This window comes from Nicotiana tomentosiformis, chromosome 3, assembly GCF_000390325.3.
Source record: "Nicotiana tomentosiformis chromosome 3, ASM39032v3, whole genome shotgun sequence".
In the NCBI taxonomy this organism is placed as follows: domain Eukaryota; kingdom Viridiplantae; phylum Streptophyta; class Magnoliopsida; order Solanales; family Solanaceae; genus Nicotiana; species Nicotiana tomentosiformis.
In genome coordinates, this window is record NC_090814.1 from 143,041,688 (window position 1) to 143,069,491 (window position 27,804).

Below are 27,804 nucleotides of genomic sequence, written 5' to 3' on the forward strand. Positions count from 1 at the left end.
TTTTTCTTTTCTTACAAGGTCAATTACTAATTGAGAAGACTTAGGTCAATTACTAATTATGAACATGCAAATCAATTACTAATTATGAACATGCAAAGGAAAACTCTACGTACTAACTTTAGAAACAATAACTCTACTCTCTATCTCTACTTGAAATAATATTGCTTGACACAACAGTTAAACCTTTCTCACTACTTGTCTTTATAGCTTTACCCAATTCATCCTCATTTAACCTGGTCTCATAACAATTCAAAATCCCAGCAACTTCCTTGTTGTAACTAGAATTTGCAGCGTAATTCATGCCCAACTTCTTTTTCCTTTGGTCCAATTTTATTAGGAGAAGTAGACCTAGGTTGCCGATCTTGCAACTACAACATCATACAACTTAAATATAATATCATACAACTTAAAGCATAATTGAGCAGATTCACAGCTTTAGCAAATTTCAAATTAAATTCAATCGCCTCCAAACTTCGGATTCAACTTTGTATTAGTATTTCCAACAAGAATCTATGCTACCCAATTAATTTCTCACACAAAATTTAAATCTCACATAAAACTCAGTTTCTCCGTAGTGCGACGATGGCGCTTTTAATGTAAAATTCGAAATTTCTCCACCAAAATCATTCAGTTCCCATCAATATTCAAGTTTTTTTTGTTCAAACAAATATGAATCAGTGCACATGAGTCGATTTGGAATTCATTCTCTATTTTTCTTTCCTTAATAAATCAACTGAGAAAAGAACAATGTATGGTACATCAACATACAAATTAAAAATAAAATTCGTATAAATTTATTACAAATTTAAATATCTACAACAACATATATAGTAAAAATAAATTTATACAACTAATTATATCGTATACAACTTACTTACAACTTATCTATAACTTTCATACATTATTTCTACCCAGTTAAATACAACTACAACATCATACAACTTAAATATAATTTTCATACAAATTTTATACAATATGTCTTTTGTATATATTTTGTATGTGGTGTGTGCTTCTTCCTCTCTAAAATTCCAATCAAAACTCTCTTAATACAATTTTGATACACATCAACAACTTTATGTAAAAAAGATAGTATTGATAACTTAAATACAAATTTTATACAACGATTCATATATTATACAGCTATTTTTTAACTTTCATACAATATTCAAATAAAAAATATATAACTACAACTGAATACAATTTACATACAAACTTAACTATAATTTTGTAAGTATATTGTATGTCATGTGTTCTTCTTCTTCTTCTTCTTCTTCACCAAAATCAAGTCTAATCTTCATCAAACACCCTCAAAATTGAGATATAAACTCCAAACAATATTCTCAATTGTTTGTAACAACACACAATCCAAACAAATAATGATTTTTGAAAACCCAAATTCGAATTCAAAGTTTCAAAGCTTTTTAATGGCTGTCAATGGTGGAAAGTCAAATACCTTCAAAATTTATTAATTGACAATTTCAATTTGAACACCAATTGTGTAACATGAAAGAAAATTGCTAAGTTAAAACTCTATAGTAAAACGATTGAAATTTTTTGATGAATTCCATTAAAAATATATACAACATGAAAGGACAAAAAATAGAGAATATTAGAGGAAGAAAAATTGGGGAAAGAACAGAGAATAAGAGACAGAGAGACGAAGAGAGACGGAGAGAGAGCGCAGGAGAGAACAAGGATGGGAAATAACTGATTCCTTATTCAATTTCTTATATAAGGGGTTATCCATTTAAAATTAATTTGTATATAATTGATAAATTGTATATGATCATGTAATTAAGTTAAAACTTGATTAGGGAAAGTAAAAATTTTTTATATGTATTATAGGAAGGTAAAAATCTTTTTTTTATTGTCTAAGAAAAGAAGGAAAAAATAGCGGGTGACGTCTTTTTTACATATCTTAACTGTTCATTTCAAAGATAAAACGTCGGTGACCGTGGCACTTACCTCATTAAATGAATAAAAGGTACAGAAAAAAAATATCCAAAAAAGGAAAATATAAACAACTAGAAGATCTTCAATTCAGTTTTCTTCAGACATTGGTCTCTCTCTCTTTCTTTCTTGGGTGTCTGTTGTGGGACTGTACTCATCATTTTTATTGCACTGCTCTTGAACTTAAGTTTCTCTTTTTCAATACCCGTTTGCCATTTCTCCACTTTCTTCATTTTCTTGAATACAAAGAGTGAGTCTCTTTCACTGTGACAGTAATCATTTGGACTATTTCGTGTTTTATCAAGAAGATCCACATCGTAACAATTTCTTTGTCAATTCAAACGGAGATCTTGAAACAGAAGTTTATTTTTCAGAGTAGAGTTTAGTTGGATTTTCAGCTGAGAAGAGCACTTGTTCTGTCTTGCTTCACGTCATCATTTTCTTCAATTTTGTAAGTATTTTTACAATTTTCACTAAGTCTTTGATCTTCCTAGCTAATTCGAATTGAGGCTAGTTGATTAATTGTTGATGTATAAGCATTTTATTTTGTAATCTTGTAAGTATGTTCTTGAAGTTGCCAATCTTTATTTTGTAATCTTGTAAGTATGTTCTTGAAGTTGCCAATCTTTAGTTTTTATTTTGTTTTTTTTTATTTTTTATATTTCGTTTGCGAAAGGAGCTGAAGAAGGAGTTTGCTTTAGTTGCATAAGAAGCATTTACTTGTTGTTTATTTAGTAGTATTGAGATTTGATTCCAAGATTTGAATGCCCAAGTGTTAGCTAGGAATATTTAGTATAGTATTTAGTAGTTTATTTTCTTTTGCCGAGTGAACCACAAAAAAACAAGTAATTAGTACTATACTTCTCTGAATCAATTTTATGTGTCGTGCATTAGTATTCTGAGTTATGTAACAAGTTCTGTTCTTTTAATCTCTGCAAATTAAAGAAACCATTCTTGTATTCACAAAAAGGCTCTGAAATTTGTTTGCTTTTTAGGTATGGTATTGAAGAAGCTATTCAACTCAATAGTTGTACATGAAATTGGCACCTATTTTTAGGGACGGTGTTGATGCAATTAATCTTGTATGAACATTTTTAGCATACATAGTTCAAATAATGGAGGATCTGAATATAGTAAGACTGTCGCCTTTGAGGACTGGTCCCGTGAAGTCCACATTGTCAGGAAGGTCAACTCCTCGAGGATCACCTTCCTTCAGGAGATTGAACTCTGGACGTACCCCGCGAAGAGATGGTAAAAGCAATTCCTTCAGTTCTCAGTGGTTTAGAAGTAACCGCATTGTACTTTGGCTGCTTTTGATTACTCTTTGGGCCTATGGAGGATTTTATGTTCAGTCAAGGTGGGCCCATGGAGACAACAAGGAAGGCATCTTCGGAGGATCTGTAGGAAATGAAATTTCTCTACCAGAGGAAAAAGTTGAACGAATTCTAGTTGCAAGTGAGGATTCTTTAGCAATCAAGGCTCCAAGTAATAAAACAAAGGCCAATTCAAGGGACATGGATGTCGTCTTGGCCAAACAGAGAAACAGTGTGGTGGTATCGGACAAGGTTGCATCTTCTAAGAAGAAGACCAAGAAATCTACACGTGCTTCTCGTAGGAAGACTCGTGGTAAGAAGAAGGTGGTAGCGGAAGTCAAAAATGATAATGCTGAAGTCGAAGAAGAGGAAATACCAAAACGAAATACTACCTACGGCCTGCTTGTTGGTCCATTTGGGTCAATAGAGGACAAGATTTTGGAGTGGAGTCCTGAGAAGCGGTCAGGAACCTGCGATAGGAAAAGTCAGTTTGCACGTCTTGTTTGGTCTAGGAAGTTTGTGCTTATACTCCATGAACTCTCGATGACTGGAGCTCCACTTGCCATGTTGGAATTGGCGACTGAGCTTTTGAGCTGTGGGGCCACAGTTTATGTAGTACCTCTCAGCAGAAGGGGTGGTCTGATGTCAGAACTGTCTAGAAGAAAGATCAAAGTGCTAGAAGACAAATCGGACCTCAGTTTCAAAACGGCCATGAAAGCAGATCTTATTATTGCAGGCTCTGCAGTGTGTGCATCATGGATAGGTAAGCGCTTTCACATATACTATCATCACTGTATCTATCTGCTATAGAGTCCAATGTGGCAAGTTGTGCTTGTATTGTGATCTTCATTCTTCACCGATAGAACAGCTGCAGCATATCATGTTCAATTGATAGATCTGCATATTATTCACTTTACCGTACTCCACTAATGCTACTTTTAATGATCCTTATACATTTTGGTCCACTAAGTACCACACTCTTAGCTATAATCTAAAATTTCGATTCTCATTATTTGAATAAAAGATCCCTTTTTTTCTAGTTTGCGATGCAATCTTCTTGATAGATCTTTATTGATCAATTCACTTCTTTTGCTTCATCAAGAGTCTGTGTTTTTTTTTTTTCTTTTTTTTCTTTAGAGTCTTAATTTCCTTGATTTAGCCGTAATAAACTCTATGAATCTGCTTCTGTTCTTTTCTTTCTTTGCATGCCTTGGCTAACTTCTGACAATTAATATCTCTCTTTCAGAACAATATGCAGCACGTACTGTGCTAGGTTCAAGTCAAATTGCTTGGTGGATCATGGAAAACCGGCGGGAATACTTTGATAGGGCAAAACTAGCTTTCAACCGAGTGAAAAAGCTTGTCTTTCTTTCTGAATCACAGTCTAAACGTTGGCTAGCTTGGTGTGAGGAAGAACATATAAAGCTGAAAACCCAGCCTGCGCTGGTTCCACTTTCCGTTAGTGATGAACTGGCTTTTGTAGCAGGCATCCCGTGCTCACTAAGCACTCCGCTATTCAGTCCTGAGAAGATGCTGGAAAAGAGGCAGCTACTGAGAAATTTTGTTAGGAAAGAGATCGGGTTGACAGACGATGACATGCTCGTCATGTCCTTGAGTAGTATAAACCCTGGAAAGGGTCAGTTTCTGCTTCTTGAATCAACACGTTTGCTGATTGAGGGAGGATCTGCTGTTAAAAGTCAAGCTTATCAGAAAAGGGCATTGCTTCATAACTGGAAACAATTTGGTGAATTGGAAAACGAATCTTCTACCTTGGAAAATAACCTGAAAAGGAAAGTGATGCAGCTACCACAGCTTTTCATTAAGGGAGTTAACTATGAAGCTGGAATTGATGAAGATAGCAGAACTCGGAAGCTTTTCTCGGTGACTGAAGGAAAGCAGGGAGAGAAGCTTAAGGTTCTTATTGGCTCAGTTGGATCCAAGAGCAATAAGGTGCCTTATGTTAAAGCGCTTCTCAACTTTCTATCTCAGCATTCTAACTTGTCAAACACGGTACTATGGACTTCAGCAACCACTCGTGTCGCTGCACTTTATGCTGCTGCAGATGCTTATGTAATGAATTCTCAGGTGAGCCTTTACTACTCTATCTAACTTAATTACGGTTCAGTTTCAGGAAATGTAGAATGGCTATGCTTTTGTTAGATATTAATATTAAACAAGAGTTTAACAGGGAAGTTTATGTAACAGTGAGAAGGTGAAAAAGTAAGAAATATAGTTTCTGCTTTTAGAAAGTAGGGCAAGTGAACTGGATAGATAAAAAAGAAAAAGAGAATATAGGTCAAGTACACATGGATGGCGTAAAAAGGAGGATACAGATGTCAAGATTAAATAACTGATTGTAACCTATGCATCCTCTGGATGCTTCTTGTTAATGAAATACAACTTATTTCATAAAAAAAGATTAAATAACCGATTGAATGATGGTTTTACTTTTTAAAAAAGAAAGGTTAAATATAGTTTGAGAAGTGAAGAACTAAGAAACAGTATATTTTCTTTTTTGATGAATAAAGTTACGTACTAAGAAAAGAGATTCTGATTTTAGCTAGAACTGTGAGTAAATCAGACTGGAAGAGAAAAAAAAATGTAGGTCAAGTAAATAGACATAGATAGAGAGGGCAGGGGTTTCTTATTATATCTATGCTCCGCATATCTAAATTATCTTCATGATTGGTGATACTTAGATTGAAATGAATTGACAGCACAGTAAGGCTCTGCTATCTTGTAAAGAGTTCTCAGTGAATGTAAAGATTACGTAGCAACATGAATCTTTTTGCTATAATGAGTACCAAGTCATGCCATTTGAGCAGTATAAACTGTGGGCCTCCCAATGAAATTGACAAACTGGGTTAGCTGGCTTGATGTATCCCTTTATGAATTCAACTTGGGTGTATATGAGGTATCGTGCTAAAGAGCATGGATATTTTTTTTAAAAATCTTCTGTTCACGACTAGTTCTCTAGAGGGAAGAAGATAGAATGTACTGGTTCAGTTGATACTTCTGTTTCTTGAGCATGGTTGCTTACTTCAATTGACACACTTATATTTTGAGGGATAGTTGCTTAGTTCATTTGCTACACATTTTTATGCAATGATTGCTTACTATTTGCAGGGACTTGGAGAAACATTTGGGAGAGTAACAATTGAAGCAATGGCATTTGGTCTTCCTGTAAGATTCTCAATCCCGTACTGCCAATAGTATATTGTGGTCACCTTTAGATAATGCATGTACTTGCATGCCATCAAAGCAGTCATGTTTGGAACAAAAATTAGTTGTTTCTTTTAAACACACCAGGAAGAAGCTAAGTCGAACTAAAGAGTTATTTTAATCGCGCTGAATCCTCTGCGTTCTGAGCTTAATTAGTTGGTATGGTTGCATATACAAAACCTGCACTGAGATATAAAACTGCAAAAAATTTGTGAATCTCAAGTAAGTAGGAATCTCTGGCAGTTCTTTGCGTCATGCATTCTTAGATTTAATCATCACAGAATCTAAAACTGTTTTGTATTTTACTTGCTAAATCACCTCATTATTAAAGATAGGGCTAAAGCAAGTGGATTTGGCGTATGATTTTGATACAGGTACTGGGAACAGATGCTGGGGGCACGAAGGAGATCGTTGAACATAACGTAACAGGTCTTCTCCATCCTTTGGGACGTCCAGGCGCTCAAGTTCTGACCCAGAATCTTCAGCATTTGCTGAATAACCCATCAGAAAGGCGGCGAATGGGAAGTAATGGAAGAAAGAAGGTAGAAGATATGTACCTAAAGAAGCATATGTACAAGAAATTCGGAGAAGTATTATACGACTGCATGAGAATAAAATAGCACCGGATATAGGGCATTTTTCATTCTTTTTCGATTGTACAATTTTCCAGTACTGCTGTTGGTCTTTCCACTATCTTCTTCCCCGAGAAAACCAGATTAAGAGTCAACGCCTTTTGACAGTACGAAATTTAGTTAGTGTTTACTGATAGAGATCCGACTTCTTTTAGATTTTACTTTGCCAACTTGTCTAATTTGCTTGAAAGTTGAAATATATCCATCGGTTGGCTTTCTGAAGGCCATCAGATTATAAACGTTAGGAAAAAGGTTTAAACTTGTTCTACTACTATCTGAAATCATTCAATTTTAGCCCCGAGTCCATAAAAATATAGTTTGGGTCCATTCATAAATCATAATTCTTGAAAATCGTTCTGAATTTGCTTTTGCCATTAATGGAACTTTTGCGAGAAATGGGCGTACTCCAGGTGTCAAAATACCTAAACGAAAATTGTTCAAATTTTCTGCTTTATTTTTTACTATGATTTAAGATCATCGTTATTCTTTTAAGTTGGATCTCCACTAGGGGTCAAGCACAACCAGATTTTTTTCTTTAAGGCAGGTCAATATTACATTCAATGTAACGGAGGTCAAACAGTGGCCACCAATTAGTCGGAAAATTATACTGTCTAGCTAGGTAATTTTAAAAAAAATGTATATATTGTTGATTTTCTCACTGTATGGAGCTTCATATCTTAGCTCATCCATGGAGGCGCAGAGAGTGAGTTCAGAAAAAGAAGCTATTGTAGTATATTGATGTTAACGAACTATTGTACAACTCTATTTATAATTAAGTCTAATGACTAACTAATTGGACAGCTCACATCTAACTGTCAACTAACCACTAACAACTTAACTAACTAACCACTTAACTGTCCAGTTTAGCTACTAAGCTGTTTTAAGCTAACTAATAATCTTAATACCCCCCCCCCCCCCCCAAGCTGGATGGTATAAAATGTTGAGTACTCCCAGCTTGCCTAACAAGTACAAATGTTGAACTCTCCCAAGCCCTTTTGTCAGCAAGTCTGCCTGTTGATCTCTAGTCCCCACATAATGTATTTTCAGCTTTCTTTCCTTGATCTTGTCTCTTATAAAGTGGCAATTGATCTCTATGTGCTTAGTCCGTTCATGAAAGATAGGATTTGCTGCAATTGGAAGTGCTGCTTTGCTATCACAAAATATGTTCACAGGCTACTTGATCTGCACTCCCAATTCTGCAAATACCCCTAAGAGCCAAACTACTTCTGAAGTTGCTGCAGCTAGACTTCTGTATTCTGCTTCAGCTGAGCTCCTTGACACAGTTTGTTGTTTCTTTGACTTGCAAGATATCATGGAGTCCCCAAACTTAACTATAAATCATGTGACTGATCTCCTAGTGTTGGGACATGCTGCCCAATCTGCATCACAGAAACAAGTAAGGCTGTCTGCTACTCCATTATTCATCATTATGCCCATTCCTGGTTCCAGTTTTACATACTTCACAATCCTTAATGTTGCATCCCAGTGTGATTTTTTTGGAACTTGCATGAATTGACTCAGTGTTTGTACTGCAAAACTGATGTCTGGTCTTGTGATTGTTAAGTACAACAATCTCTCTATTAGTCTCTGGTAGGCTGTCACATCTTCCAATGGCTCATCCCTTGAAACACCCAAATATTTGTCATGCTCTATTGAGGTGAACTTCTGATTTGTGTCCAAAGGTGTTGAGACTGGTTTGGCTCCTCCCAATCCTAAGTCTGATATCAATTGCAATGCATATTTCCTTTGGTTCAACAGGATTCCCTTATGTGATCTCAGCACTTCTATCCCAAGAAAAAACTTCAATTCTCCAAGATCTTTCACCTTAACCTTCTGATGCAATACTCTCTTGGTGTGTTGAATTAGACTATCATTGCTTATTGTGATCAAAAGATCATCTACATATACTAACACCACCAATATGTCACCCTTTTCTTTCTTAGTGAACATAGAATAGTCATGTAAGCTTTGACAGTAGCCTGCATCAACAAGCCTCTGGCAGTTTTATGTTCCATTGTCTTGAAGCTTGCTTCAGACCATACAAAGATTTCACTAGTTTGCACACCTTTGTCTCCCCCTTTCTCCTGAAGCCTTGAGGAAGCTCCATATAAACCTCCTCAAATAAGTCTCCCTGTAGAAATGCATTATACTCATCCATTTGAAAAATGTTCCAGTTCCTTGAGGCTGCCAATGCAATGACAGACCTGACTGTCACCATTTTAGTGACTGGTGAGAATGTTTCATGATAGTCCAATCCCACTTTTTGGATGTAGCCTTTTGCAACTAGTCTTGCTTTGAACCTCTCAATTTCACCATCAGCTTTGTATTTTACCTTGTATACCCATTTTTGATCTAATTGCATTCTTGCCTTTGGGAAGATTAACTATCTCCCATGTGTTATTGTCTTCTAGAGCTTTGATCTCCAGCTTCATAGCTTCTATCCACCTCTCATCCTTTGAAGCCTCCTGAAATGTTTGTGGTTCTATGATTGTTGAGATTTTTGCTACTAACTTCCTGCCTTGTGCAGACAACTTGTGATAGGAAATGTAGTTTGATAATGGATATGCAATGTCCTTCTGTTTTCCTGTTGTAACATAGTCTTCAAGCCATAGTGGTGCTTTAGTAGTTCTACCAGACCTCCTCAGGTTAGTGTTTGTTGAGCTGGCATCATGAACTTCATCTCTAGCATTATCAGTTGCTGGTACACTATCAAGTATTTCAGCCATTTCTTCAACCTCAGCATTGTCAAGATGTTCATATTCAACATAATCAATATCAGCTTGATTAGGAACTGTATCAACATCTGCAACTGTATCAGTATCTGCGGGTGAATTTGCATCTGCTGCATCTACTGTTGCATCTGCATCTATACTGTGTATATCTTGATGCCCATGAGCTTGTTGATTGTTCTGTTGATGAGCTACCTGAGTGTCAAGAGATCTCCCCCTCTCAGGGGCTACATCAAAGACAGGATAAGAATCAGAAACAAACAAGTGAGCTTCAGTTGGCTTAGCAAAGGGAAATATGTGTTCTTTGAAAACAACATCACGACTCACAAAAAAACCGTTGCTACTGAGATCTACGAGTTTGTAACCCTTTTGAGTAGTGGAATATCCTAAGAAAACTGTTGCTCTTGCCCTTGCACCAAACTTGTCATTTCTGACAATAGTGGTGGCATAGCAAAGACATCCAAACACTCGTAAATAATCAAGAGATGGTGGCCTTCCATGCAATAATTCATGAGGTGATTTGCCTTGTAGAACTTTAGTAGGCAGTCTATTAATCAAGTAGACAGCCCCCTTGACACATTCTCCCCAGTATCTAGTTGAAACTTGAGCTTGAAACTTTAATGCTCGAGCAATGTCTAAAATGTGCCTGTGTTTTCTCTTAGCTAACCTATTCTACTGAGGGGTATACATACAACTGCTTTGGTGAATTATACCATATGAATTGAACAAATCAGTACACACTTTGTTAAAAAATTCAGTTCCATTGTCAGTTCTAACCACCTTAATAACAGTAGAAAACTGAGTCTTTATTAATGGGAGAAACAACCTTAGTACAGTAGCAACATCACTCTTCATTTGTAACAAGTAGACCCATGTAAATCTGGTATGATCATCTACTATAGTAAGGAAAAAATGCTTTCTATCATGAGTAGGTGTCTTATAAGGACCCCCTACATCCATGTGAATCAATTCTAAAGGCTTTTCACTAACAGTATGACTAGTAGGAAACATTAACCTGCTTTTCTTAGCTAGCGGGCAAATAGAACAATCTTTATTGGTAGCTACATCTAAAACTTTATCCTGTAGGAATGACATTTGCTTCATAGTCTTGATTGAAGCATGCCCCAGCCTTCGATGCCAAAGACTACTGTCTATTGTTTTCCTTGTACTACTGCACTCTTCACTAGATTCTTTACACTGTTTTGATTGTTCCTTTGCCTCACAATGTATAGACCTCCTTGCTCTTTACCAACCCCCTTCATGTTGCCAGTGAAGAGGTCCTGAAAAATGCATAAATCAGGAAACAACATGGCAACACAAGAGAGACTTTTTGGTCAGTTTGGATACAGACAACAGATTGTATCTGAAATCTGGAACATATAGCACATCTTTAGCCTTCATACTTTCAAGGAATTCAACAATTCCTATGTGTGTTATATTTGATTTAGCTCCATTAGGTAAGTGAACTTCTTCTTTAGAACTCAATTCACTAACATCTGTTAAGGTGTTATGTGAAGCAATAATATGGTGAGAGGCACCAGAATCTACAATCCACTCAGTAGTGCCTAAATCTGCCATAAAAGATGTGGCAATACCTGCCAAATTAACTTGAGGTGCAACAACATCCTTGTTCCCATTCAGCATGTCAAGAATCTGATTGTACTGCTCTTCTGTGAAGAAATATCCACCTTTTGCAGGTTCATTAGCAACCTCACCTTCCACTGCCTGAGACCTCTTGTCTACCACATTGTTCCCAATTGTATTATTGACAACAAACTTATTCTTTGCCTTAAAGTCAGCCGGGTAGCCAATCAGCTTGTAACAATTCTCCTTCAAATGCCCCTTCATATTGCAATACTCACATTGCATATAAGGCTTCTTTCCTTTATATGGTTGTCCGCGGCCTACATGCATAGCCATAGGATCAATCTTCCCTGTCAAAGGTGGAAAAGGTTGTGACCTTTGACTCTCATCCTCTACAATCATAGCATATGCTTGATTCAAGTTGGATTCTATTGTCTTCATAAGTATTTGTCTGTGAGCCTGCTCATATGACTCATTTAAACCACTGAGAAATTGAAGCATTGCTGCAAATGCTCAATATAGTCCCTCGAATTAGGACAGTCACAACCAGGAGAAGGAACAAGAGCATCATACTCTGCCCAAAGTTTCTTCAGTTTGGTGAAATAGGTCGTTACTGAGTCAGTCCCCTGCAAAATTGTGGCAATCTCCCTATGTAATTGGAAGATGCGAACACAATTCACCTTATCAAAACGTTCCATTAGATCCTTCCAAACCAAATGAGCACTAGATGCGTACACAATTCCACTAGTGAGGTCCGGCAATACAGTGTTCATGATCCAAGACAGGACAATTGCGTTACAGGTTTCCCAATCCTCATGCAATTCAGTCCTAAATTGATCATTTCTACATGTATCAGTCACGAAACCTAATTTTCGCTTAGCTTGTAGTGCAATTCGCATTGACCTTCGCCAAAGCCCATAATTCTCAGATCCTGTTAATTTCACTGGAATTAGGATCGAACCAGGTGTATCAGAAGGATGAACATACAAAGGATGTGTATGATCAATTTTCTCTCCAACTTCATCAACATTCGCCATTGCCGCAGAACAGAGAAATCCCGTATAGAAGAAGAAATTAAAGACGAGCTAACCACGAAATTGATTAATGAAAGAAAAACTCACAACGAGCATGCGATCGAATCACCGCTCTGATACCATGTTGATTTTCTCACTGTATGGAGCTTCATATCTTAGTTCATCCATGGAGGCGCAGAGAGTGAGTTCAGAAGAAGAAGCTACTGTTGTATATTGATGTTAACGAACTACTGTATAACTCTATTTATAATTAAGTCTAATGACTAACTAATTGGACAGCTCACATCCTGATGTCAACTAATCACTAACAACTTAACTAACTAACCACTTAATTGCCGAGTTTAGCTACTAAGCTGTTTTAAGCTAACTACTAATCTAAATATATATACTATGTTGACACCCTTTGACTCTTTGGTGAGTTTATTTCTTTATATTTTGGCCCCTCTTAATGAAAATCCTGACTCCGCTACTCAGTTCAAAGTTTCTCAATTTCAAGTAGTATAGTGGCAAATTTGACACTTACTCAAGTTGGCAAATGAAATACTATATGCAAAATCTTTCTAATTTTCTAACTGTACAATCAACACAAAGTGGAAGAACCTTAAAAATGTTACATCTCGAGGCAACAGCCAGATTGAACATGGCCGGAGAAGTTTACCGGAGTATCCATTTTTGTCCACTTGTAATTCTGTAAATCCAGAATATAAGTGTTGTGGGGCTCATTAAATCCCATAGAACCAGTCATCAGAATTTTACCCCGCCACGATGTCACAAAGACTACGTTCCGGAGTTCCGCCGGAATCGCCGCCGCAGCTTGCCACGTGAAATCTTGGAGTGCCAGCACATCGCCGTCCGGGCACAAGTACACTTTTCCGTCACCACCCTCAACACAAGTTCTCGGACACGTGGCAGAATCAAAGAAATGTTCATTGATTTGGTCCCACTGCCGCGTGGAAGTATTAAATGACTCGGCAGTTGTCCCGAACCGGCCTTGCATGCTCGTTTCATATCCGCCAATGACGTGGAATTTGCCTTGATAAAAAGTGCACTTACATTCGTCGCGTTCGCTTGCCATGTCAGGCATCGGGACCCACTCATCAATTGCCACGTCATACGCCATGGCCGATTTAAGCGCGTTCTTCTCCTTGTCATGCCCACCTGCAACGTACACCGTCCGTTCAGAATCCGACGCACAGCCAAAAAAGGATCTCCGGCAACCCGGCATTTCAGCTCCCCGGCGCCACGTGGCAGTCACAAAGTTATAAACAAAAACGGCGTTAGAAGGCTCCCAAGTAATAGGGTTCCAGCCGCCGATTACCACTAAGCTCAACCCAACTCCGACGAGCTGGCAAAACATCGGCAGCCCATCGGAGTTGCCAGGAAGCGGTGGTAATTCGGCCCAATAACCCGAATCCGGCTCAAAAAGCGTTAGCCTGTAAACTGGAAAAACTGAGTATTTGGATGACCCGAGTTTTATTTTCGGGTCATCAATTCGGGCTTGGGCCATTAAGATTACTTGGCGGGTGAAGCCAGTAGCTCTTCTTAGCTTCCAAAACTGTGGAAGTTCAATTAGTTGCTTCCAGTTTTTGCAGACGGATGTAACAGACGAGAAATTGTGGTAGGGGACTCGGATAAGACATTCTAGTCCTATGTCGTAAGGAAGACAGGGAATTAGATCCATGGTTTTTAAGTCAGAGAGACACAGAGAAATTAAGATAAGTAAGTGGATTTTATATGACAAGCAGAAGAGAAAGAGAGAGACACGAGGAATAAAGAATTAGTGGAGGGAGATGTTTTTTTTCACATTATTTTGATTGCTCGAGTTAAATTGCGTGTTACTTTGGTTCCGAACTCGGAAAAGGAGAAAGCAAGCTTCTAGAAGGAAAGTGATGTTTGGGACCATGACTCATACAACTTTTCTTTAGTGTTTAGACTTTTTCTGGACAGTTTGGATCAGCCTTTTTATGGGCGTGAAAAAATTACGTAAGAAGGACGAGAAGCCTGGTTAGTGGTTACGGTCATGCTGCAATACGATACATACACTATACTATTATATAGGATATTTTTGAGTTCTTCTAGAAGGAAAAAGACCAGAATATTTTGTTCTTTTTGTTTTGTGCCTTCGACGGATTTGTTGAGTTTGGCAATTTTCAAATTAAATAAATTGTAAATGAAAAATCTACCTAGTGTACTACAAAAAGTTTTATGGTTTTTGGATTGCTAAATTAAGAGGTACCAATTAATTACGGACTGCTACATCCTGTGATTGGAGTATTATCAATCTTGGTTTTTGCAAGTTCAATAATATAACTTTGGTCATAAAAATAAAACCAAAACACGAAAACAAAAATTCAACATAAGATGAATTCATTCGATGGTAATTTCTTCTGCTTTCTTAATGATATTGTGTTTATTCTTTTCTTGTTGTCTAGCAAAGGCGAATAATTGAAGCAAAGAGTTGGATACGGAACGTCGTCAAATAGCTAATTAATAAACACTTATAAACAGAATCAGACGATTAGTTTTTAATAGCAAAAGTAATTGTGAATTTTATAATTTGCACGTCAATGAGGAAAGCATGATTTTCTTGGCGTTATTGACACTCGAAATAAATTGGAATAGAGAAGAAGAGAAGAACTGGGAATAAAGAAAGAAGAAAAAACACATATACACACATCAGGAATATAGGCTACTGGAGGTTCTGGCCAATGGCAATTTGGCAATGGAAAAGCTCTAAGCCTCTAATACATAGTGATTATTCCACTATTCTGGACAAAAAATTTATTTAAAATTAGAATATGATCTGAATTAATCTTTTAAAGACCAAATATACATAGCCTAGCTAAGAGAGAGCCAAAAAACATATAAAACACGACCTAGAAGCTAATCTACAAAGCTAACATACATTAACAAATGTTTGGAATTTATCCAAACTATCAACTCGTGATCTACGAGCTAATTGTTTCTTTTAATTTTCTTTTCGAGGACTATCGGCAACTGAAAGTGACTATAGGACTCACTGGATATATACAAGGCGTAAGACATGGCATTAGCTTCTAGAAGGGAGAAAAACTTCATTATGTGATTGTGGGGTTTATTACCTACGTAATGTACATAGACAAGCCCCCTAAAGAGTGTGTATCTTAGGCCAATCTCTATATAAAGTCAACTCTTTACGTTATATTGTTGTAGAATAATTGAATTAAAAAGAGCTGAGTATCTTGATTTACTCAAAGCACTGATATCATCGATCTTCTAAATTAACCTTCCATTTTCAAATAGTACTAGTATCGTTTGCTAGTAAACATGCACCATGACTTTAAATGCCAATAAGATATCACTTAACATAAGTTGGAACCATATATTATGATGTATGCACTTATTAAAAATACACTCTAATTTGCAAGTCGGACCGGCAATGACTTTATATTGCCAATCAAATGACAATATGTGGGACATGCGTCTCAAATACTTTGTCAAAAGGAGATAACAGACAATGCCAAACTAAATATATATAACAAACGTTGGCAGCTGACATATATATATGGTAATCTTGAATTATGGAGTATGTGAACTGAATTCAATGGGATGTGGAATCTAGATTACTTTTTAGCTAGATATTTCGAATTACAACTAGTCACGAGCAAAAGAAGAATGCAAGCTTCTAGAAGGATACTGATGTTTGGACTAGACTATTCTTTTTAGGGAGGGACCCTTGACTTATTTTTTTCTTTCGTCTTTGGAATATCATGGACAATTTGGCTCAACCTTTTTATGGGCGTGGAAGAATTTAAAGGATTAGATGCAAAAAGTGCTTCTAGTGGTTATGGTGAATCGACGAATATATATATGGTGTTTTGCTTTATATAGAAAACAACACTCTTTTAGAGTTCTTCTAGAAGTAAATGGACCAGTAAGTGTATGATAAACCCATTTTATGGGGTTTTGGGCAAAGGGTCACGAGCCCCTGATAAATTCCCAAAAAATATAGAGTATGTATTTATGTGTATATATCATAAATAATAGGTGGAGTACATATTTTAATTAACACTCTAAGATCTAGCTTAGGTAGTTGTATAAGACGATTTGGGAGTGACACAACTTGACTTGTAGTTTGTTGCTTGGGTTCGATTCGTACTTCAGCATTTGCTCCTTTTGACAAAGTCTTTCCGAACTTTTTCAGCAGAACGGATTCGATTTCGTCATCTTCCAAGTCGTTCCCCTTGATGGCGCACGTGTAGGAGGTCACATATTCATTTGGATCAGTTGTTCCATTGTACTTCGGAATTTCGGGCATACAGAACTTCTTTGTGATCGGCTTCAGAGCAGCGCTCGGAGGGAAAGGCTTTTGGACAAATTTTTTGGAATCTAGGACCTTCAGTATCGGTGGTGCTCTTGGTATTTGATCGACCCTCGAGTTATAGGTCTCCATTTTTGGTCGTTGGCTTCGATTTTCTTTTCTCCCGATTCCACCCGTTTTGTCAGTTCCTCAAGCATCTTTATTATCTCGGGGTTGGTTCCGGATTCTGCTTCACCCTGCCTTTCAGTGGCTGGTCCATTTCTGTGAGCACTTTCCCCGGATGGTTCGGGCTCGACTCTGCTGGGGGCGCGGCTTTGGTTCTGCAATTAGGCTATCGCTACCTGTTGAGCCTGTAACATTTCGAAGATCACCTGCAAGTTGATCACATCACCTTTGTCGTCGTGTGTACTTCAGGCTATCGACTAGGCTCCTTCGCGAATGCTGTTTTCGGGGTAGTAGGAAGGTTTGCTTTGATAGCCACGTGTGAGTTAGCATCAATTGGATCCACGACTGGGATTCCGTTGGGGTCAACATGGGGCACCTCGTTGCTGGGCACCACATTGTTGTTCTCGCCGTGGTGGCCGGACTCAGCATCAACGTTCAAATGGGCAGATTGGGAGTTTGACATTTTTAATTTGACCTGAAATTAAAAGCTCAAAGAATAAGTGTAAAATAGAGTGTGTTATGAAAATTTGTATCTAATGGTCACTATTATCCTTAGCCCCGCGATGGGCGCCAAATTGTTTACCCTAAAAAAACGGATAACAATTGAATTTATATGTAATTTTTAAGGATATGTGGATTAATTCAATACAAATAATAAAAAGCGTTAGATTAAACAGATAAAGGATGTAATAAATTGTCAAACCAATTAAGGGGAGTGATTCCGGACTCAGTAACAGCTTAATGTATTGCCTGCCTGCGATCTCATGCTCACAACAATGTAGAAATGATGAACAAAAATAAGAACTTTGAATAACATAGAAAATAAGAATATATTGTCTTGATATACGTGTTACAGTGTGTTTAATGAATAGTCAGACTCCTCTTTATATAGTAGGAGAGTTTTACCCTAAGTACAATTTCATAAAAGGTAAAAATCTTTTGTATTGCTAATCACAGATTTTCTGTCGATACGTGCCGAGATTTACGCCGTGACATCCAGCTTGGCGCGGATATCACGGCCCTTTGCTAGCCGTGCTCGATTATCTGGTAATGCTCTCCGAAGTTTTGGGATTCGAATCGGACCTGGGGATGTGGCCCCGATTCTTCCAAGGGCAGGTGTTTTGCCCGGACTCCGACTCGAGGGGCTCCTTGCCCCGATTCCGGTTTCTTATGCTCATGTCTATGCTCCGTCTACTCCATCGAGAATCGAGGTATCCAATGGGCTCGGTTTCACCCGTATACAAATAATTATAATTTTTTTTAAGTTATTGGGTTTTAAATTAAAAATTTATACGTATATAATGAATTTAAATTAAGTTTATATTTAGACCAAAGCTAATGAGTTCGGCTACCTTCTTTATACGTTGTTGAGTTGATGCTGCTATATATATGGTATTAAATATAGACCACTTTTGAGTTGTTCTAGTCTAGAAGGAAAATTAAAGGAGGAGAACAAGTCTACGAGAAACCTATCACACAATGTTTGTGGGTGTGTTTGATGTGCTGTTATTTTGTTTTGTTGTGCTTTAGACTGATTAGTTGAGTTTTCATGCCTAAAATAAATATTGAACGAAAAATCGATTTAGTATACTGTAAATGTTGAACTACACTGGTTAATAATAAAGCGTTTTAAAATAAGATGAAACGTATTACAGGAGCTATATATGCAAGAATTGACAAACTGAAGGTAAAGAAAAGCAAGTAAATGATCTTATTGCTGAGAACAAGTAGTGCGCAAAAAATAATGCTGAGTAGAGAGGAGAAAGGAAGCAAATGTCCCTCCTTTTGACAAGTAATTCTCAATTTTCCCTCTTCTTTTTTAAATAGATTTTGTGTTTGTTCTTTCCTTGTTGTCTGGCAAAGTCGAATAACTGAATCAGAGTTGGATACGGAACGTTAACGCTGTCAATGTCTAACCACGAATCAGAGGTTAAGTTTTTTATGGCAAAAAAAAACTGTGAATTGTATAAATTGCATCAAATGGATATATGGACCTGTCAATGAGAAAAACGACCTTTTTTGACGTTATTGAAAGTCGAAAGAGATTGCAAATTATTTAGGAATATTTCATTTTTGTAACATCGTGACGTCTGTGGAAATACTCTCATCTACAGTGATATTGGTTCACTATCTAGACAAAAAAATATGTCGTTTCTAAACTAGATTAATCTGAAGTAATTAATCTTTTTAAAACCTAATATGGCCTAATACATCCAAAAACGCAACCTAAAATATGGGCTAATTTGAGTTAGTTTTCCTGCCGACGTACATTAATAAATGTTTTGGATTCATCCAAACTTCCGATAGAAGCATGGGGAACGATGTTTACTGAATAGAAATTAAAGAGGATATGATTAAGTTGTGGTCTACGAGCTAGGTGTTTTGTTTCCTTTTTATTTTTAAGGATATCGTCTGAATTAAATTAAGCCACTGAAAGGGAAATAAAATTATTATGATTGTGGATAATATTGCTTAGGTAACGTAGATACACAAAATAGAATCAAAATATAGAACAAGTCATAAATATAGACGTCAATTCTGTTTTCCAGAAGTATGCAAATTTATTTTCTTTTCGTATTTATTAATGCTAGTTTTATCGGTGTGCAAGTCTTCCCGCATTAAATAGTTTGTTGGCCCTGTATTTGCTCATCGTTGTGGATGTGTATATCATGTCATTGGACCCCTAAAGAGTGTTTATATTTGTCTTTATCCCAATATAAAGTCAAGTCTTTACGTTATATTGTAGTAGAATAATTGAATTAATTAGTAGCGCTGAATATCTTGATTTACTCAAAGCAGTGATGTTGTGGATCCTCTTTGCTCTAAACCTTCCATTTTCAAGTAAAGTACTAAGTATCATTTGCTTGTATAATACATGTCAATAAGATATTACTTGAAGTTGAAGATGTAAGAATCAGTTTTATATATGGGTTAACTAATAGAACGACGAATTCTATAACATGGTTAGATCTTAAATTATGATGTATACACTGATTAATTACATTCTATATATTAAGTCTGACGCTTACCGTAATTGCCAATCAAATGTAGGCCATGCGTCTGAAAGACTTTGTCAAAAGGAGAAACAAACAACGCCAAAATAAGTAGCAAGCCGTTGGCAGCTGACATATGGTAATGAAACAGAAAACACTACTGGACAAAAGGAGAAACAATTTTCTAACAGAGCTCACTCTCATCCGGTGACGAAGTATACGGGTGAAATCGGGCCCATGGGACACCATAATTTTTAATAAAGTAAATCAAGTAAGGCAAATCGAGTAAGAAACGTGATGATAAGAAATCGGAATAGAGGCGAGACTCTCATCGAGCCAGGGTCTGGGGTACAACGCCCTCCCTTGAGAATATCGGGGCCATGACCTTGGGATCGGTTCAAATCCCAAAAGACTTCAGAAAGCGTTGTCAGGCAATCGAGCACGATTAACAGAAGGTCGTGGCATTCGTGACCAGCCGGGTATCACGGCGCGGATCTCGATACATACCAGTAGAAATCGAGTGATTAGTTAAACGGAAGATTTTTATCTTTTATGGAATTGTACCTAGGGTAAGACTCTCCTACTATATAAAAAGGGATCTGATTATTCATTAGACACTGTAACACACATATCAAGGCAATATACTATTATTTTTTTTATTATTTAAAAATTTTATTCTTGTTCATCAGTGCTTGGTCATTGTGAGTCCGGGATCGATGACGGATATTTTATTAAAGCTGTTGTTAAGTCCGCAATCACCCTCCTCAAGTGATTTGATAATTTATTACCTCCTTTATCCGTTTAATCTATCGCAATTTATCATTTGTGTCGAATTAACCCATATATCCTTAAAACCACAAACAAATTTAATTGTTATCAATTTTTTTGGATAACAATTCACATATTGAACTGTTATATAACCTATAGGTAAAATATTACATTTAAGAAGTATATATATATATATATATATATATATATATATATATATATATATATATATATATATATATATATATATTAACACATATTGAACACACTTTATCGGAAAAAAATTTATATCTTTTAAATTTGTACACCCTTAAAAAAAATTCTAATTTCGCCACTGCTTACGTCTACTACAAAACGGACAATCTGATACACAAAGGATCTCACGTTCAGGCAAGATCAGAGAAAAAATCAGACCCCAAAAGATAACGTAGACAGTCAAACTTAAAACAAATTAATAGCTTCATTTATTGCTCGAAACCCTGACCTAAAAAAATTCACAAACGAAACAAAAAGACACGAGAGAAGTACACGTTGCTCTTTGAAAGTTTCATATCTCTAAACAACAAACTGATTGAATATGGCCACAATATTCATCTGGTATGTCCACTTTGGTCCATGTCTTTTCTTTACTACTAGTACTAATATTACTCAAATGAAGTTCATAACCTCTGTGGAGTTCATCGAATCTGGCATTGCCCACGGTTAGCAACTTGCCCTGCCACGCTGTCAAATATGACACGTTAGAAATCTCAGCAGGCAATTCAGCCACGTGTCTCCACGTGGCATCACATTTTACCATCACGTCACCATCTTGGCACATGTATAATCTCCCATCATCGCCTTCTAAGCAAGTTTGAGGACACGTGTCAGCACCTAGAAAGTCCTCTTCGAGGCACCACTGCTGCGTGGCGAGATCGAACACCTCAGCGCTACGCTGGAACTGACCTTGTGCATGCGTAGGATAGCCGCCAATGACGTGGAATTTCCCTCGGTGAAATACGCACTTACACTCGTCTCGCTCCATCGCCATTTCCGGCAGCGTAACCCACTCGTCTTTTGCCACGTCATATAACAAAACCGATTTTAATGCATTTTTCCCGTCGTCATGTCCACCGGCGACTAACACAAATCTCTCAAAATCCGAACCGCATCCGAAGAACAACCTTTGATCCCCGGGCATGTCGGCCCCACGACGCCACGAACCTGATATGAAATTGTAGATAAACACAGAGTCCATAACCCGCCAATTAACCGGGTCACACCCGCCGATCACAATTAAATCCGACCCAACTCCGACAACCCGGCAAAACATGGGTAACCCCTCGACTAACTCGGGTATGGGCGGCAAATCGTACCAATTTCCTTTTTCTGGATCGTAAAGAGAGAGGCGATAGAATTGGGTAGACGAGAGAGTCGTAACACCATGAGGTTTTCTGATGGTAGTAACCATGGCTTGGGCCAAAGCAAAAACGGGTCGGGTAAAGCCCGAAGATTTTCGTCGTTGACGAAAGGCAGGGTGCTTAATCTCGTTTTTCCAATTGCTGCATACAGAAGCAGCTTTAAAGAATTGGTCGAGAGGAAGACGAATGAGACATTCAAGAGCAATATCATTGGGAAGACCCGGTAGAAGATCCATATGTGAAAAATTAAAGGAACAGAAAATGAGAGAAATTTTTGGTTTTAGGAACTCATAAGCGCAGATGTTGCTGTTACTGATGGCATGCATAAATATTAAATATTCATTCAGGATTTATAGCCTTTTTTTTTGGCTGACTTATAAAATTGACCTATTTTGAAGAGTGCTATTTAAAAAAGTAAGTTTACGTTTTGACTAATTAATTTAAAAAAAAAATTTGAGCGCTAAATTTTTAAAAAATATTTTTAAATATATATTTTTTAAAAATATTTTTCAAAAAAATATTTTTGAAAAAAATTAATTTTTTTTTTTTTAAAAAAATTATTTTTACTTCTATCCAAAAGTACATTTTTTTCATTAAAAATTTTAGCCAAACGTCTTAACTTAAAAAAAAAAAAAATTATGACAAAAAACACTTTTGGCGAAAAATTGAGTGTTAGAACGTGACAAATTATAGGTTTTCAATGTTCTTATGGGGCCATGAAAATAACATTAGAAAGCAGTTTTTTTTTGGGCCCCTGTCACGCCAGAAAGGACTACAAAAAGAACACAATGTCCCCTCACTGTCCAAGAGGGAGATGTAAACGAGGTCTATTCACCTTGTTTACTTCATTTTTTCTCACACCCTGTTTACTTATTTGTACACATTTGTGTAATGTCCTTGGTATTTAACTAAATAAACGTATGACACTTGACAACTCACTCATGATCTTGCACAATTTGCTCGTGTTTTTGCTATGCCAAGTCAGTCTTACTACACTCAAGATCGCTAAGGAATATTAGAACACAGGAGAATTGCCAAAGGAAGCTTTTGTATTAAAGAGAACTTGATTGTTTTGCTTGATGAGTTACAAATGAATAACCCCCTTTATATACTAGTTTCATAGGGTCTAGTGAGTAAATAATAATTATACACAAGACTCTTATTATTACAAGTAGGACCCTTCTCTAAAATATTTTACATAGCTAGAATCTTCTAAGGACTTTTCTAGCAATTCCATAGGGTTCTAAGGTTTTCCATGAGAAATCTCCATATTTCTCTAGAACCTTCCCACATGTGCTAGTCTATTTCATATGTAAGCTTCCACATGGCATTAATATATGTCAAATGGCACCTACGTGGCATGATGATGTGGCGGGTCATGACACTCTCCCCCACCCAATTTTGTGACGCCCTCGGCACAAAGCATCGACATGTATGCACGCACCTCGCCTTAATGTCGTCGGAGATCTTTGTCCATTAGCCATGATGCTCTATGGAGGGGTTCGTCTTCCCATGTCATAAGGTACTAGTCACCTTTCTTCTTGCCATGTTTGTACTTTGGACGGCTAGCAATGATGGCCTCGATCATCCGCCCATCGGATGCCTCTCCTTGCTCTTGGCCTGAATCTCCCTATGACTCGACCAAGTCTAGCAGCTTCTCAAGCATCGGGTACATACTTCCACTCCCTATTTAGCTGCCCTCCGTAGTCACAGCTTTACTGGCAAACTTGACCCCTCTGCTTGGTGCTTTGTCTAAGTCCGATAGCGTGCCATCACTTTGTAACTCGCCATCCGCTTCAACTATGTCTGCGCAACTTTTCTTGTTGCCACCATGCTCCATTTGCATGGCGCCAAGATAGGCTTTGGAATTCCCTTCTTTAGGCTTAGATTCCAAGTGCATTACCTCAATGCAGGTGGTTTCTCCTGTATCACTCTTATGTGCCTAAGCAAAGTTCCCGATCATTGCTGCAAGCTTCCCGAACTCTGGACCTTCACTTGCCCGATGTGATTCTTTACAGAAGTAGCAACCTTCTTTTAGGCTCGTACTCGCTATTGTTTTTCGGCCCCTTGTCGTTTCTGCCCCACCCCTCTCGGCGTTGCCTTCTTTAGACTTGGCAGGCTCCATCTTGAAGTCAACGAGTGACTCGGCTACCGCTATGGCCTTGTCCACGTTTGCTACTTAATGTCTTCTTAACTCCTGATTTGCCCAATTTTGCAACCCATCCATGAAGTAGAAGAGAGAATCTTCCTCGGACAACGACGAGATTTGCAGCATTAAGGAAATGAACTCGCACACATACTCCCGAATTGTGGTCATCTGTCAAAACTCCCTTAGCTTCCGCCTAGCCTTGTACACCACATTTATCGAGTAGAATTGCTTCTTCAACTCTTTCTTGAACTGCTCCCGTGTCTCAAACTTGCATAGCCCCTTCTCCATGTCAGCACACTTTCGACGCCACCATAGGCAACCTCGGTCAAGTACATTGAGGCAGCGTTGCGTACCTTAACAACTTCTCCATCCTCCTTGACTACCTCAAAGTACTTGTCCATCCAAAGTAAGTCACCCACCTCGCGTGCGCCCCGTGCACCTTCATACTCCTTTTGCTTAAGGACCTTCACATTTGTCCCTTTTGCAAGTACCACGCCCTTGGTAATTCCGACCATGGTTCCCTACAAAGCTTCCTTCTAGCAATCTCTTGTATTCTTTCTAACATTCCTTTAGTCATAATCTGGCTCTGATACCACGTTGTCACGCCCTTAGTATTTAACTAAGTACACGTGCGGCACTTGACAACTCGCTCACGATCTTGCACAACTTGCTCACGTTCTTGCTATGCCAAGTTAGCCTTACTACACTCAAGATCGATAAGGAATGTTAGAACACGGGAGAATTGCCAAAGGAAGCTTTTATATTAAAGAGAACTTGATTGTTTTGCTTGATGAGTTACAAATGAATAACCCCATTTATATACTAGTTTCATAGGGGCTAGTGAGTAAATAATAATTATACACAAGACCCTTATTATTTACAAGTAAGTCCCTTCTCTAGAATATTCTACATAGCTAGAATCTTCTAAGGACTTTTCTAACAATTCCATAGGGTTATAAGATCTTACATGAGAAATCTTCATATTTTTCTAGAACCTTCCCATATGTGCTAGTCTATTTCATATGTAAGCTTTCACATGACATTAATATATGCCAAATGGCACCTACGTAGCATGATGATGTGGCGGGTCATGACATTTGGTCCTTAATTCGTCCAATTATGATTTGTGTCTATGCCTTGACTTCAAGTCCCGAGTAAGAAATTGCTTTGGGTATAGAACGTTTTACTTCTAAAGTGGGATTATCCGCGAATTTAAATTAATTTAAAGTCTATTGTATATCGGGTGAAAACCAAAAAAGTGACTCAAAAAGTTATTTACCCTTCTCGGTAGTAACATATAATGTAAAAAAAACTCCTTTTTTATTACCTATACATGTATTGCTTGTTGTCACCCAAGGGTTTCTAATTTATTACTTCAGTTGTTTCATTACTTGTTGTCACCCAAGGGTTTCTAATTTATTACTTCAGTTGTTTCATTAGTTAATATTCCTTTTCTATATATATATGGTAAACAACCAATTAAAATGCAGGGTTTTTTAAACTCTTATGAACCAGCTCATCTCTATGTGTGATTTTTGAGATTTAAAAAGACGAGAGCTTTGTTGTTACTCTTAACTAAGGGTGGTATGTGGGACGGTTAGGTCCGAGACCGGCCCAGGACCGCAAGTCCACATAGGCGGTGGGCCTAAACGGTCCTAACCGGATAGGACCGGGACCGTGGGGTGGTGGGCCGGGTAGTGGGCCGGTCTCATAGGCGAGGTCCGCGAGACCGGGACCGTTTGGGACCGGGACGGGCTGAGAAGTGGGCCGGTTCAAGTGGTCCTAAACAGTCCTATCCGGGGCCAACGGATAAATTTTTTTTTAAAAAAAAAAAATGACTGTTTGGCCATTTAAAAACTAGCCGTTTGGTCTGCCAAAATAGCCATTTAACCCCCCAAATTTTATTTTAACCCCAAACTTTTTATAATTATACTTTTTTCCTATTTTCAACTATAAATACCCCCTCATTCTTTTATTTTTCTCACAAAATCATCAATCTCTCTCTAATATTCTTCTATAATTGCTTACTTAATTGTTACAATTTGTGCAAAATTGTGAAGTTGGTGAATTGAAGTCTTCAACGATAATTATTTTTCAACAAGTTGTTCGTCAATTCGGTAAACTCGTTCCAACTCTTAAGTTTTAATATTATAGTTTTGTTTGTTTTATTTACTTTGCTTGATTAATTAAGATGGCTTATTCCTTAAAAAAAATATTTAGTAAAAATAAGAAAAAATCCAAGAATGGTGAATCTAGTGGCCAATCTGTTCCTCCTCCACTTCCCCCGGCTCCCCGGCCCAAACCTGTTACCCGTCCTACACCTCCTATTCTTGAGAGCGATAATAGTTTATTATAATTTACCGAGAGTCAATTTTGCCATAATATTGCACCCGGTGAACAATTAAACCATGAATATATGAATGCTTTTTATGGTAATCCAACTATTGATGAAAATGATGATGAAGAAATAGATTTTGATGAAACGCAACCGGATGACGATACACCCACTAGTCCTGCTCTTGAAGTTAACCCAACTAATAATAATCCAAATGATCCCCCGTCTGACCCTCCTGTTACTGCCCCTACTTTTTCTAGACAACCTTCTAAACGGGCAGAAAATATCTCTTGTTTGGTCATTTTTTACTCAACTAAGAGAAAAAAATAGGGCTAAGTGTAAAACTTGTGGCAAAGAGTTAGTTTTTAAATATGTTGAAAGTCGGGGGGGGGGGAGGGGGAGAGTTTGACTAGACACATATTGCTACACCCTCAAGATAAAGCTAGATATTTTCGTATGAAAGCTTTGGCCGAGGGGACAAGCGCACCTAGTCAGGTTGACCTTAGTACCGGGTCAAATCAATTTCAACCGAGAATTAACACTGTTACCGGTGGTATTTTATATTATGATCCAAAAAAAGATCGGGAAGAATTGGCAAAAATGGTTACTGTTATGTGCTTACCCTATAGTTTTCCTTCTAACCCTCACTTTGTGCATTATATTAGAAAAGTTTATAATCCTACTTATAAAGGTTTTCCTCGCACAACCGTAAAGAGTGATATTTATAAATATAAACATGAATATGAACAATATTTGCGCTATTTATTTACTCATATAAATTGTCGTGTTGCTATTACAACTGATATTGGTAGAAGTGGTAATGACTGTGATTACCTTACTATTACCAGTCATTGGATTGATGAGGATTGGATAATGCAAAAGCGCATTATTGCTTATAGAATAATTAATTCACGTCACACAGGGCAGTTTATTTCTAGCACGATTACGGATATTTGTAGATATTTTTGCATTAGTGATAAAATAATGTCAGTTTCAATGATAATGCTACTAGTAACATAAATGTTGTAGCCTTGCTTACCACTACACTAAGTCCTGCATTTAGTAACATTTTTCATGTTAGATGTATTTGTCATATTTACTATTTAATTGTGGGTGATGGTATGCGAATTTTAAATGTTGAAATTGAAAAGGTTAAAATGGCTCTTAATTGGCTTTTTTATTCAAACCGTAGAAGTAGACTTAGAGAATATTTTAAAAGATGCGATGAAT

At 37.4% G+C, this 27,804-nt stretch overlaps 4 protein-coding genes across 4 annotated transcripts; 1 reads left to right on the forward strand and 3 right to left on the reverse strand.

The window, feature by feature from the left end:
• The first annotated feature begins 2,006 nt into the window (after positions 1–2,006).
• Positions 2,007–7,271, forward strand: LOC104097741 (uncharacterized). Its single transcript, XM_009604358.4, has 5 exons — positions 2,007–2,401; positions 2,946–4,026; positions 4,510–5,348; positions 6,390–6,446; positions 6,860–7,271. The coding sequence occupies exons 2-5, from the start codon at positions 3,066–3,068 to the stop codon at positions 7,103–7,105; spliced, it is 2,103 nt and encodes a 700-aa protein (XP_009602653.1). The 5' UTR covers positions 2,007–2,401; positions 2,946–3,065; the 3' UTR covers positions 7,106–7,271.
• Positions 7,272–11,906: 4,635 nt separating this feature from the next.
• Positions 11,907–12,467, reverse strand: LOC138908610 (uncharacterized). Its single transcript, XM_070199287.1, has one exon. The coding sequence runs from the start codon at positions 12,465–12,467 to the stop codon at positions 11,907–11,909; it is 561 nt and encodes a 186-aa protein (XP_070055388.1).
• Positions 12,468–12,992: 525 nt separating this feature from the next.
• On the reverse strand, positions 12,993–14,478 carry LOC104097740 (F-box/kelch-repeat protein At1g80440-like). Its single transcript, XM_009604357.4, has one exon. The coding sequence runs from the start codon at positions 14,143–14,145 to the stop codon at positions 13,075–13,077; it is 1,071 nt and encodes a 356-aa protein (XP_009602652.1). The 5' UTR covers positions 14,146–14,478; the 3' UTR covers positions 12,993–13,074.
• A 6,759-nt stretch (positions 14,479–21,237) lies between these two features.
• On the reverse strand, positions 21,238–22,326 carry LOC104097742 (F-box/kelch-repeat protein At1g80440-like). Its single transcript, XM_009604359.4, has one exon. The coding sequence runs from the start codon at positions 22,324–22,326 to the stop codon at positions 21,238–21,240; it is 1,089 nt and encodes a 362-aa protein (XP_009602654.3).
• Positions 22,327–27,804: the final 5,478 nt, after the last annotated feature.